Genomic DNA, 13,131 nt, shown 5'->3' on the forward strand with positions numbered 1-13,131 from the left:
TTTGCTGGGGTTTTTTTCCCTGTAGTACTAAGCTGCTAAGTTGTTGATGAGGCTTCTGTGACAATACTCTTACAGGACTGCACTGTCTTTTGGAGCTTGTTAGATCTGTGATTTAAGGAGTCAATTTCACCTTTGAGCTGAAAATGAGTTTTAAGTGTTATAATAAAGGTGTAATGATGAGACTTCACAATCATTTTGAACAGCTCCTCAGAATTATAGAGTATCAAAATATTTCAAGATATCTGATGAACCTTTCAGAAGTACTTTAAATGATGTCACCTTGATCATTGTGTTACTTGAAATAACTTTTATTTACTTGTGTTGAAACTAAATACTTCCTTTTTATTAGAAATTGGTAAACCACTTCTATGGAAATAATTTGCCTTCCATAGGCCAATGAAACTTCGGAGGTCTTACAGCATATCCTACTTCCTGTAGTTCAAGCAAGTAGTCTTCAGCTTCTAACTTTGTATTGGTTTTTTGTACTTCATTTTAGGCCTGGGAGAACCACCTGAGAAGAAACAGATCCATTGTCGTAGATTTATTTCATGGGCAGCTGAAGTCACAAGTAAAATGTAAAACTTGTGGACATATAAGTGTTAGATTTGACCCTTTTAATTTTTTATCCTTGCCTTTGCCAATGGATAGCTACATGCACCTAGAAATTACAGGTGAGTAGTAGTGTTTAACTCCCTATAAACTTGTCATTGCTAAAATAAAAATTGTATATGTAGAACAGCTATAAAACGTCCAAATTTTGTTTGTGTTAGTACTTACACTTAAAAATAGTATAACTATTTTAATATAATAGAGTACAAGAATTTTCAATGGAATACAGTTAAACTAAAATAAAACCTTTAAAAACAGAGGATAGATGACCCATTTTCAGTCTTGACTGAAGGACTTAATAGAGAAACATTTAAACTGGAGATTCTGAGAACTTTCCTTCAGTTCACTGTGTTGTGGAGGTTTTCCTAAATCTGCCTGGAGTGAAAAAGAAGGGCTAGGGGGAGTGTACAACCAAAAAATACTTTATGGGTCACGAACTATACTATGAAGAACGTATGTATTCTTGGAAAAGAGACAAAAGGAAATATGATAAAAAAGTGAAACAAATTTTGAAACCATTTTCTACTGCCTATGCAGCAGGAGATTTTCTGACATTTCAAATGCAGACCTTGAAAATTGACTGGTAAAAAAAATTAAATAAATTGTATCTTCAAGTGGGGAAAAAAAAATACTTTCTAATAAGTAAGTAGCTGTAATGTATTATTCTCATTAAAACTTTCCTGGTTTGCTGACCAGTGTGTTTCTTTTCCCCTTTAAAGTAATTAAATTAGATGGTACTACTCCTGTTCGATATGGCCTGAGATTGAACATGGATGAAAAGTATACAGGTTTGAAAAAACAGTTAAGTGAACTCTGTGGGCTAAAACCAGAACAGATTCTACTTGCAGAAGTGCATAGCTCCAATATAAAGGTAAGAAGAAAAAAAATTCTTCATTGCTGCAACATATTTTTGGTATTTTTGTTTGTTATTTGTGTACAGCAGTATACTTCTTCATTCTTTTTGACATAAAGCTTTGGCTACAAGAACTGTGAAATAATTTAACTGAACATGTGATAAAAAAGTCAGCTTAGTTGTATCTCTATGAATTTTTATTTCACACTCTTAAACTGTAATTTGGCTTGCTTTAAATAGATTTAAAATCAAAGTAAACTGAACCAAAATAAGCCACTTGTAAACAAAATTAATAGTGATGTAGAAGCTTGCAGAAGTTTAGTTGAATTGATTAGTAATTATATTTTTAGGAAAAAAAGGATAAAATCATCTTGAGGTAGTAAATCTCAAGTTAGAGTGCTTTGATGAGTTTAAACACTGTCAAGACATTGGAGGCATAAGTAATGACTGGCTTTAGTGTGCATGTATATATGTGTGTGTATATATATATATATATAATATTTTTTTGCTGTCATTGAATAGGATTAAAACTGCTTGAAACTAGGTGCCCTCAGTGTCTTTAGAGTACCATTAATAACTCTCTCATGTCTTGCCACAGAGATCTGCAAAGGGGTGTGCTTGTTGACTCCCTTTTTACCTTCTAGAAAGGTGTAAGAAAGCAGGTGGCAGGGGAGAGATGAGCTGATAGATACACTTTTTTCAGAAGGACAAAACATGTTTGGAGTCACAGATAGAAGTATATACATGTCTGACTAACTTGCTGCTGTTTTTTACTGAAGAACTTTCCTCAAGACAACCAGAAAGTCCGGTTATCAGTGAGTGGGTTTTTGTGTGCATTTGAAATACCAATTCCAGGATCCCCTACATCAGCATCAAGTCCTGTGCAGACAGGTAAAAGGAAACATATTTATTTTCCTGTTCATTTAAAATGCACAGTGCTTAGGTATTGGAGATATTCAAAAGAAAACCTTACTTTTTAGTAATAAATAAACAGTGAGGATTAAAGAAAAGACAAATAAGTTAAGAGTTCTTATCCACAGAGAAGCTGTGAGCAGTCTCAGTATCTACTGGTGGTCTGTGATCCTTTTTAGAATCATACCCAGGATAGCAGTCTGAAGATCGCTATATACTTACTTCAGTTAAAGACACAAGAAACACGCAAAATATTTTATTACTTCTGGATTGGCTCTAAGGCAGGACATATAAAAAATTGGAAGCCTGATTTTGTTGTTTGTGGTTTCATCTATGGGTTTTAAACACCTCTGTTTTTCTTTGCTCTTGCATGCTCTGATTTTGCAAAGTTGTAGGCAAATAAAAGGTTAGATGTTGGTCTTAAGGAGAGTAGAAGATATTTCATTAAATGCACTGAACAGAATGGGAAGGATAAAAAAATCTTGTGATCAGTTCTGGTTACTGTAGTTAACTGAAAATGTAATTGTCTATCTACAGATGTCTCAACTGGGCCATCGGCTAATGGAGCACCCAACATAATGATGAATGGGGACCTTCCAAAACCAGCCCTAATTCCAAATGGAATGCCAAATACTGTAGTGCCATGTGGAACAGAACGTAACCTTGCCAACTGGACTCTCAATGGTCATGTGCCCTTGCTTTCTGATAGTCCATGTACAGGGTATATAATTGCAGTCCACAGAAAAATGGTTAGTAAATTTTGTATTTGTTATAAATTGTTCACGTAACACACTTCGAAAGAAAGTCAGTGAGGCTTTTTTTAATGTTCATATGATAAATTAATCTTTATTTCTTAAGAACAGGGAGCATGAATATATTTCTCTCTTAACTGAGTGCCAAGTTCTACAGAAACACAACTCTTGTAAATTTAAATTGTAATGTCTAATGTTGGTGTATTTTTCTTTCCCTAGTACTGGCATGCTTCCCAGTTCTTTAATGCTGAGATGCATACTTGGGCATTTGCTAACTCCCTGATTAAATGTTCCAGGTTCTTTGAGCAGAAAAAAATCTAATTAGAGAGGCTACTAGAAATGCATTTCTTTCCCATTATGTGGAAAAGCCTTACATCTTATATGGAAACAGAGTGAAGATATATAGTACATTCCTGGGTCGTTATGTTAGCATTACTACACTTTGTAAGAGCATCTGTAGTTAAGTTGAACTCTAAATGTCAGAGCCGGATGACTGAACACCTCAAATAGCCACGCGTTCTGCGTGCGCTGTGTCCAAACTTTAGAGTCTGTTGACATTTAGAGCCTGGTGGATATGGGCCAGGAGACCATTTAACTTTCCTCTTTACTGTGTGTTTGTATGAGGGTTTTTTGCTCTATTCTCTCAAGAAGTGGCCGCTAACCACTGTTATCACTGTTATCTTGATTCAGATTTTGCAGAATTTCTTAGGTGATTGGTATAATGCTTTTGAGCCATTACAAGCGGCTAGTTACACAGCTTAAAAACCAGTAAAAGTTGTTTGTGGAAGCTATTCCAGGAATCCATGCTTGTCATTGTCAAAAATCTTATCAATGGAAAGGGTTAATTGTATAAAACTTATGCAAAGTAGTAACCATTTGCTGTACCTTAGTGTCGTTAAGTCAGCATGTTAAATGGGAGATGTAGCATGAAGGTTATTTGTCTGCTTGGAAGAAGTTGTACACAACTCTGTAGCGCTCCTTTAGACGTAAAGGTTTTTGTTTTCTAGCAAACGTGAGCTTGCCTAGTGCAGAGGTCATTTTGGGATAGGTATTAGCATCATTAGGTGCGTGGCTGCATTACAATATTACCATGTGGTAGGAAAAGTAAGAAATGTGCATCATATGAAATATAAAATATTGTACATTGTTGAAACAGATTTATGTTGATGTGCTCTAATGCCTAAATAACATTGTGATATTATCATAAAATACAAAACAGTTTTCAAGTCAGTGATCAAAATTTACAGTACTTAATATCGGAAAAAATTGCTGAAATAGAGTACTTTTAATAGAATTAATGGTTTATTTTAATTGCCAAAGCCTGAAATAAGTAACAAGGTCAACATCCTAGTAATTACGGTGACGTGAGTTAATGCGTACTTATATCTGAATCATTCTTTTATTTCACATATGCAGATGCGGACAGAATTATATTTTCTTTCATCTCAGAAGAATCGTCCCAGTCTCTTTGGAATGCCACTAATTGTTCCTTGTACAGTTCACACACGGAAGAAGGACCTGTATGATGCAGTGTGGATTCAGGTTTCCAGGCTTGCTAGTCCTCTCCCGCCTCAGGAAGCTAGTAATCATGCACAAGACTGGTGAGTTTGGCATCTCAGTCTTTGGCTTGAATTACGTAATACAGTGGCTTAGACTTGCTTACGAGGTTTAAGACTATCTTCGTCAGTTTTGACTTCTCATAATACCTCTGTTGAATGAACATATGCTTTTTAATGTATAATTAAGTTTTAAATGTCAACAACTTTAGGAACAACTGTGTACGCTTTCACCCCAAATGCTTTCTGCCTGCAGGTTCCATTTAGTGGGTTATTTTTGTAAGAAGTTATTTGGAAGTCCTGCAATTTAATAATGGCAATAATTAAAAATAACTTCTGATCTTTTTTAATACAGTTAAATGTAGTGTACCTTCTAGCTGCATTTAAAGGTTGGCTTTACACAAATTGGTTGATTTGTTCTCTTCCAATGGTTGATAATCAATTATCTGACAAATTTAGATGATGAAAAGGCAGGTCTTGTTTTAATAACTTAATCTAATCAAAATTATAATTTTTTTTGGGGGGGGTGTTGTTTTTAAAGTAAAAATGGCAAGCATGGTGAAGGAAGGTAATTGAGTGCTCATGTTTCGTGTTGTGTTCTCTTCTGTTTCAGTGATGACAGCATGGGGTATCAGTATCCATTCACCCTAAGGGTAGTTCAGAAGGATGGAAATTCTTGTGCTTGGTGTCCATGGTACAGGTAAATTGTCCTTTTTAATTTAAGGAAGGGAATCACTCTAGCAGAAAGGTAATTTATGGTAATGAGTTTGTGATATGTTTCAGACTTCAGAGGTAATACCAAACAATAAGAATCTAGAATCTAACTTAACCAAAATTTTCACATGGCAGACTTTTGCTGTAGTATAGCTTTTATGACTTGGAGAGTTGAAAGCTCTGCTGACACAGAAATTTTAAATTAGGAGACAGATATGAGATTACCAAAAACCTCTTAACCCCTTACAATATTCTGTATGCATGTGTATATATATATATATGCAGGTGCATATGTGTACATATTTGGATGATTTGGGGGGTTTCATACAAAACCAAACTTTTAGGTGTAAATCATCTACCCTCACTAGTTCCTGTGCCATTTGAAGAGCAAGAACGAAAATGGACAATAAGAAATTCACCCTGAAAGTGTGCTTGGAATTCTCCCTAAACAAAGACATGCTAACGAGAATTCCAGACCTTTGCTGGAAGGTATTCAGACCATACACTCATTTAAAAAAAGGTCTGTTAGAGCTAGATAAATAAAGTACATTAGCTATCGTGTTGTAAAATACTTCTGGAGACAGAGCATTGTGGGTTTTTTGGTGTTGTAGGCAGGCTTGGTCAGCATTATATGCAGGTAGATGGTTGAGCTTACCCAATAGCTTCAATTTCTCATCTCTGTTAAAGTTTTTAGTAAAATACCAAACTGACACTGATTATTGTTATATAAAAATGCCTCTCTCACACTGAAGGCAAGGCCTGAAACTTTGGGGGTGCATATGTTACAAAATATGGAGCAGAACTGGAGTGTGAAGTAATGTAAAACTTAGTTAGTGGACAGTTTACTTACCACGTCTAACTTTTTCACTTAGATTTTGCCGTGGCTGTAAAATTGAGTGCACGGAAGATAGAGCTTGCGTTGGGAATGCTTACATTGCTGTAGACTGGGATCCAACAGCACTCCATCTGCGCTACCAGACGTCACAAGAACGGGTAAAATTTCAACGCAAACCCTTTGTTGTTCGTTAATAGCTCTGAAGTACAACCCATTTCACTGATTTTTATTCATTTTTTTAATTTATTTTATTTGATGCTTTTTTTGTCCACTTTCTGTTAGTCAGTAATCATTGAACAGTACATTCTGGATAAATTAATGTCTTAATGTTAGACCTCTTACGTGAGCATAACGTGGAAGGGAAGCTTTTAAGAAACCACAGCAGTGTATTTTCTGTCTGTTGTGAGATGCTTTTGATCTAGCCTCCACAATATATTACAAAATATATTAATTTGATAAATTTTTGAAGCGCACCAGTGCTTACATGTGAGTAAACCTAATTCCTCATTGAGTCAACAGAATATATCTAAAGGTAGGCCTATAGCTGAGTTAATCTAGAATAGCTGTTTGAACTTGTGAGTTGAATCTATAAACTTGTGCTTTATGGATAATTTTGTAAGCAGAACCCAAGAATAAGGACAGTGCATTATTTGTACTGCATCTTCATAATTGAAATACAATTTCTGCTAAAACTTAGTGCATCTATTTATCTTTAATCCTAAATAACTGTATGATGTTATTTGTATGATACTGTGAATAGAGCCTTCCTCTGAGCAGTTTGCACATGTTTCCAAGTCAGATACAGCTTTATCTCGCTTTAGATTGTAGAAGAACATGAAAGCGTTGAACAAAGCCGACGAGCTCAAGCAGAGCCCATCAATCTGGATAGCTGTCTTAGAGCCTTCACCAGTGAGGAAGAACTGGGGGAGGATGAGATGTACTACTGTTCCAAATGCAAGACACATTGTTTGGCCACCAAAAAGCTGGATCTTTGGAGACTTCCCCCTATTTTGGTATGATCTTGTGTAATTTTCCTCTACAGCAACAAAACCAAAGTACATTGATCACAAATTTGAATTGCTAGGTATGTCTCCTTGTTCTGAATAAGACTTGATTTTGTTCACAGTCTCAGGAGGGGCATTGGCTTAGTTTGCTTCATGCATTTCTGTAATGCAGGCAAATAAAACAAACCTCAAATCCTTTTGAATCTTTCTAGCCAATACGTTGCAGGAAATGGTGGTGGTTTGCATTCAGTGTCATCTGTTCTGACATAGAATTCGAATTTAGGCGGTCTTTCTGGTAACATGATCTTTTGTCTGGTTGTGTAAAACATGCATTTATCGCTTTTCAAATTTGGTTGTGTTAATTCAAAACACACAGTGCTGATCACTGAATTGAAGCAACCTTTTCCATCATTTTCCCATGAAAATATTAGTTCCATATCTTGCCAGCTTGATCCCCAAATCCAAATTGTCACATTACAGCATTGTTACTGTTTCATAGTAACATATGACAAAATGTGTGTGTTTCAGGAAAAATTGTTTTTAAACAGTGAAATTACTCACTGTGATGTAATTGTCCTCCTTTAATTTTCTCTAACGTGTTTCTCCTTAGATCATTCACCTGAAAAGATTTCAGTTCGTAAATGGCCGCTGGATAAAATCTCAGAAAATTGTTAAATTTCCCAGAGAAAATTTTGACCCAAGTGCCTTTTTGGTACAAAGGGATCCAAGTAATTTTCAAAGAAAGCAGCTAACGCTCCAGGTTGACAGCCTTCCTGAACCACGGACTCTCCAAGGGGAGTCTAGAAAAATAGATCTGCAGATCAATTATACACCAGGAGAAGGGGAGATAATGAACAGAAGTCCATCCTCCCTTAACACTACTGTGTTGAATAATATCAAAGGTGGGTAATAATTAGGGAAAATTCCAGTCAATACTGATATTTGCAGGGGGAAAAAAATGTTTTATATTATGAACAAAATCTGAATGGTTTTTTGGCCAAAGTACTGCATTTATTTTGAAACGTTCATTTCTGTTATTGTTTGCCCTGGAAAGCTTAGTGAAGCTTTACCATAAAAAAAAAAAAAAAAAAAAAAAAAAAAGAAAAAGAAAAAGAAAAAAATTACTCAGTTACAGCAGATATTGGCACTGACTGCTTGTGTAAGTGGGCTGGATTAAGAGTGAGGAATGTGCTCATGCATAAAAGAGTTAAATTTCACTTATAGGTGTATGTATGTGTGTGCGCAAAGATAGTTTTATGTACTACTCATTAGTTGCAGTGAAACAGTGTTTTTTAATGTTTGGTTATTAAAAAAAAAATTTTTTTTTAAAAGTCTACACCATGTGTTTACTGATCTTAGTACTCCACGTTTTCTGTTTTAGCATCTCCATCTTTGGGGAGGAAAAGTGGAACCAGCTGTCCTTCAAGTAAAAATAGTAGCCCAAATAGTAGCCCAAGGACTTTAGGAAGAGGTAAAGGGCGTCTGCGGCTACCACAACTGGGTAAAAACAAACTGTCAAGTAGCAAAGAAAATTTGGATGCAAGTAAAGAGAACGGTACTGACCAGGAACAGAGGTTTACTTCTGATCACAGTGATGCTCTTACTAGAGGGCAGATTTTGGGTGGTAGCCAGAGTGAACTATATACTGCTCAGGACAATGAGATGACTCTAGCCAATGGATACATCTGCGAGCAGAATGCATATAGTAATGGCAGTATCAACGGTCAAATTGATAACCACAGCGAGGATGATATTACAGATGACCAAAGAGAAGAAGTATGTGTTAACCCAATTTACAATCTATATGCAATTTCGGTAAGTTGACTTTTTTAATGCAAGTAAACTATCTTTGTGTGGTGGTGTTTTGTCTAAATACATTTACTTTATTGTTTTCATTACAGAAAGTAGGGATCTATTGAGAAGGAGAACAAAGTAGAGCCATTGTCAGAAAAATAAATTTGCCTTAAAACTGAGTACAGCTGAAAAGTAGATCTCTGCGTAATATTTTTTCTGCTTGAGTATGTAAGCTTAGTCCACTCCAGATGCGTAGATTGTCATGAACCATTGCCACTCGCTTAAAGATCATGAATTTGTGAATCATTTATTCTGTGAATTCTGAGTTACGGATGTTTGATCCAGAATTTATTTTCTTCTTCATTTTCTTCAGTGCCATTCAGGAATTATGGGAGGGGGTCATTATGTCACTTATGCCAAAAACCCGAACAACAAGTGGTACTGCTACAATGACAGTAGCTGTAAGGTAAATTATTTATTTTTGTAGCAAATAATTTTCATCTTCCTTACCTAGAGCCAAAGAAATTTACATTTGGTCAGAACTGTCCTTTGAAATCATGAGCATCTCAAAAGTTTAATCAGAAAAATATTAAAATTGTTAACTGAAATTGTAGATGAGATGTTTTTTCAAGTTAACATCTGTTCATCAGCTGCTACCATGGTTAAGGAAAGATGCTTATTTTGTACAAAGATGGAAAAATTACTAAAAATGGAAGTCTAAGAATATTTCTTCATGACGCTAGCAGTTTTATATTCAATTACTGAATAACTAAGTTCCGACATTTCTAAGTATTTGCATTTATCACTCTAAAATTTGTAATACTTTCCAAGTAAATAATGGAGCCTGATAACTATAATAATGGAGACAGAAAATGTGATTCTTCTTGTAAACAGCCAGTTAAAAATACTGTTTCTAGGGCAATTGTATGTATTTTAAGTTCAGTGACAGTAATGCAATTGTCCCATTGCATGTTTCAGACCATGTTTTTCTCTTTCTCAGGAATTGCATCCCGATGAAATCGACACCGACTCTGCCTACATTCTTTTCTATGAGCAGCAGGGGGTAGACTATGCACAATTTCTGCCAAAGATAGACGGCAAAAAGATGGCAGACACAAGCAGCATGGATGAAGATTTTGAGTCAGATTATAAGAAGTACTGTGTTTTACAGTAAGCAGATGATCTTCCATGGACTGTTTTGAGAATGTGAGGGATAACATCCTGAAACTTACATTTGGCAAAAATGTTATTGAAGCAGATAACCTAAGTGTAGTTATTGTACCCTGTGATCTGAAAGCACAAAAAGAAAACCCTAATTAAATAGCAGTTAATATAAAGATAGTATTGTTTTGTTCTGTTATCTCACTACATGCTCTAAACATTTCTGATGTTAGACATCAGGCTGATACTGCCATTGGCCTTTAAATAAAAAGGTTTGAGAAAGCCGACTAGGACCAAATAAGAGCTAAATTAAATAGTCCAAATAAGAGCTAAACAAAGTAGTGTAGAGTTTACCAACTGTTCTAACAAACCCCTAAGGCTCTCTTTAGGTTTAAGATAATGGGGAAAAAAAAATTGTAGTGTTGTCTTTGGGCAACATGATATTGCTACCTCCTTTTTCCTGCAGTTTTATTGCATTTTATTGGCAAAACAGGGAAAGCAAGAGAATGAAAAGTGCACAAACTTAAAGAATTATCATCAAGAGTACGAGAAGTTTCCAGTTTTGCCACCACTAATGTATGTCAGTTGCTTTCTTTCTGTATGTTGGGAGCACAACCAAATCATAATTTGAGAAGAGATTAATTTCTACACTTGAATGGTTTATTATAATTGTGTTTTCTCCATGTGTTGGCTGTGCAGATCAACATGTTTCAGGAATGGCTTTTCTGCCTGAAGAGTGCCATCTCAAACTTCTGAGATGCCTCAAGAAGAAACTTCAGGTTGGAGAGAGTAGTTGTGATTACACGTGTGGTGTCTTAAAATGTGCACATTGCACAAAATGTTCCCAGCTTTTGGAAGGAAAGATGCTTGAGCTTATGTTTCATGACTGGTGTTGCTTTTAAATTTGCACTTTTAAGAATTCGTATAATTAAATTCAAAAACATAGTTTGTTTTTGTTGTTGTAAGGGCTCTGGAGTGAATGGCTGTGAATTATCCACTGTGTATTTCAAACAAATAAGAAGCTGTGGCTGTCAGGTAGCTATCGTAGCATTCATGGATGGATTATTTTTTTTTATTGGTTTCATAATTTAATGGGTTTCTCTTTTTTTCAAAATTTGGTTGCCTTTTCAAATTTTCTTTTTTTGCAACAGGTTATGCATATACTTGCAATTAATCCAGAATTGCTTTCCATGCCCTTGCAACATGCTCTTTAAAGTCAACGGGCTTATTGCACAAAGGAAAGCATGACAAAGTCTTAGCAGAGACTGGAATAAAGGTGATTATTTTTTGAGTAGGCATTTCTTTAAACATTTTCAGTGTTAAATTGTTTGCATATCTGAATGAAGATAAAGGTTTCACTCTTTTGGCCTTTTGTTCTTCAGCTGAGTCTAAGAAGCTTACTAATTTTGTTATATGTCATCTTCCAAATTCTTTAGATTTTGTATCTTCACTAACAAAATTGATATTTACGTGGTTGATCTCTGAAATAAATGTTTGGATTCATTTTACTGTGTTTTACAAGAATGCCAAATCTATCAGTAAGCTTATAATCTCCAGAAAGTTCTGAGTTTTATCCATTTAAGAAATGATATCAGCTGATCTTGCTGTCTTTACTCAGGCAAAAACCTCCCTGCCTTTGTTGGAGGTTGTGCCTCTTTGAGGACAGCAGATCAGTTCCAAAATAAGTATTGTCTTACTCGTAAAGTGTTGCTCCCTATCCTATATCTTTAAAGTGGTCTAAACATTGAGACTGAAGAAAAGCAAACATGGCTTGTGAATTTCTAGGTTAGAAGCTTTTTCAATACCCATTTGTCTACTCCTCCCTCCACAAACTCCATGAAAAGTGAAAGATTTTCAACTGAATTATGTTAAAATGTTTTATTTAAGCAGGTAGCACAATCTACTAATGTTATTTGATCTTCTGTGTTTGTTACATTGGTTGTAATTAATTTTTTAAATTAAATTAATTCATGAATTAGTAGTAAATTTATTAAGTTAACTATTAACTACATTCACTTTGTAAATTATTGTATAAAACTTATTGACAATGCACTGACTTTAGAAAGATGTTAATGTACAGAAATACCTTGTAAATAAAATAGTGTTGATGTACTGGAATATGAGCTGTATTAAAAAAAGGTATTGGTAATTGTATATGGAGTGAACCTGTTTATCTGTAACTATATTATTCAAACAAATTAAATACTGTGGATGCAGATGAAGTGTCACTTCTTGTCAGATAATTTTTAATAGCTGTTTTCCTGCATTGAAGTTTCTGTACTGTTTTCATTAAGCTTAAATGTATTTGTCAATCCAAAAATTGAAACATGTAAGTAAGCATACAGCAATTCTTTGCAGTTTGTCCAGCACAGCACTTAGTTCTAAGTACCAAGATTTCAGCTCTTCTAAGTTTTGTTTTTAAGTTACTTTAGATTTCCTTTTGAGAACTTTCTGTTCAGTTTTTTTTTAGAATTAGTCCATTTAATTTTTTAAAACGTGTGCCTGTATACACAACAGAGAGTGAGAGTGAGATCTTTCCCTCTTACAAATAAGTCTGAAGAGCTAGTGCACTAAACCACATTAATTCAGCGGTTCTCACGTTTTTCTGTGGTGTAGTTTTGATAGATCTGAAGTAAGATCAGTGATGACTTAGAAGCACAGTGTCTGCACATGGGGTCCCTTCTTACCCACCCTTGAGAATCCTTCTGCAGGTTATTAAAGTGGGGAAAAAAAGTAAACGTCTTTTAAAATATTTAATTGCTTAATTTTTGTATGTGTACTTGGACAATTAAAATTTGAGGTGTAATAATTTTATTCCAGGTTCTCATGCTGTGGTAAATAAGGCTCCTTTTGAGTTTAACAAAAATTACATAAAAAAGCGTTTTTCTTCAAAATGTTCCAGAAGCAATGAGATTTTAAGAAAAATCAAGCAAAGACTCCA

General features: G+C 34.9%; 1 protein-coding gene across 5 annotated transcripts in view; it reads left to right on the forward strand.

Moving 5' to 3' along the window:
- USP32 (ubiquitin specific peptidase 32) overlaps positions 1-12,406 on the forward strand; it is an 81,114-nt gene extending 68,708 nt beyond the window's left edge. For all 5 annotated transcript variants that reach the window (XM_075032968.1, XM_075032969.1, XM_075032970.1 and 2 more), the window contains exons 23-34: positions 497-671; positions 1,329-1,480; positions 2,242-2,353; positions 2,912-3,123; positions 4,543-4,727; positions 5,296-5,382; positions 6,269-6,389; positions 7,053-7,244; positions 7,846-8,137; positions 8,617-9,050; positions 9,403-9,495; positions 10,030-12,406. In XM_075032968.1, coding sequence (XP_074889069.1) covers positions 497-671; positions 1,329-1,480; positions 2,242-2,353; positions 2,912-3,123; positions 4,543-4,727; positions 5,296-5,382; positions 6,269-6,389; positions 7,053-7,244; positions 7,846-8,137; positions 8,617-9,050; positions 9,403-9,495; positions 10,030-10,203 — 2,229 coding nt within the window. In that variant the 3' untranslated portion in view covers positions 10,204-12,406. The remainder of the gene's footprint in view (positions 1-496; positions 672-1,328; positions 1,481-2,241; positions 2,354-2,911; positions 3,124-4,542; positions 4,728-5,295; positions 5,383-6,268; positions 6,390-7,052; positions 7,245-7,845; positions 8,138-8,616; positions 9,051-9,402; positions 9,496-10,029) is intronic.
- Positions 12,407-13,131: the final 725 nt, after the last annotated feature.

This window comes from Buteo buteo, chromosome 7 (genome assembly GCF_964188355.1).
Source record: "Buteo buteo chromosome 7, bButBut1.hap1.1, whole genome shotgun sequence".
NCBI classification, from domain to species: domain Eukaryota; kingdom Metazoa; phylum Chordata; class Aves; order Accipitriformes; family Accipitridae; genus Buteo; species Buteo buteo.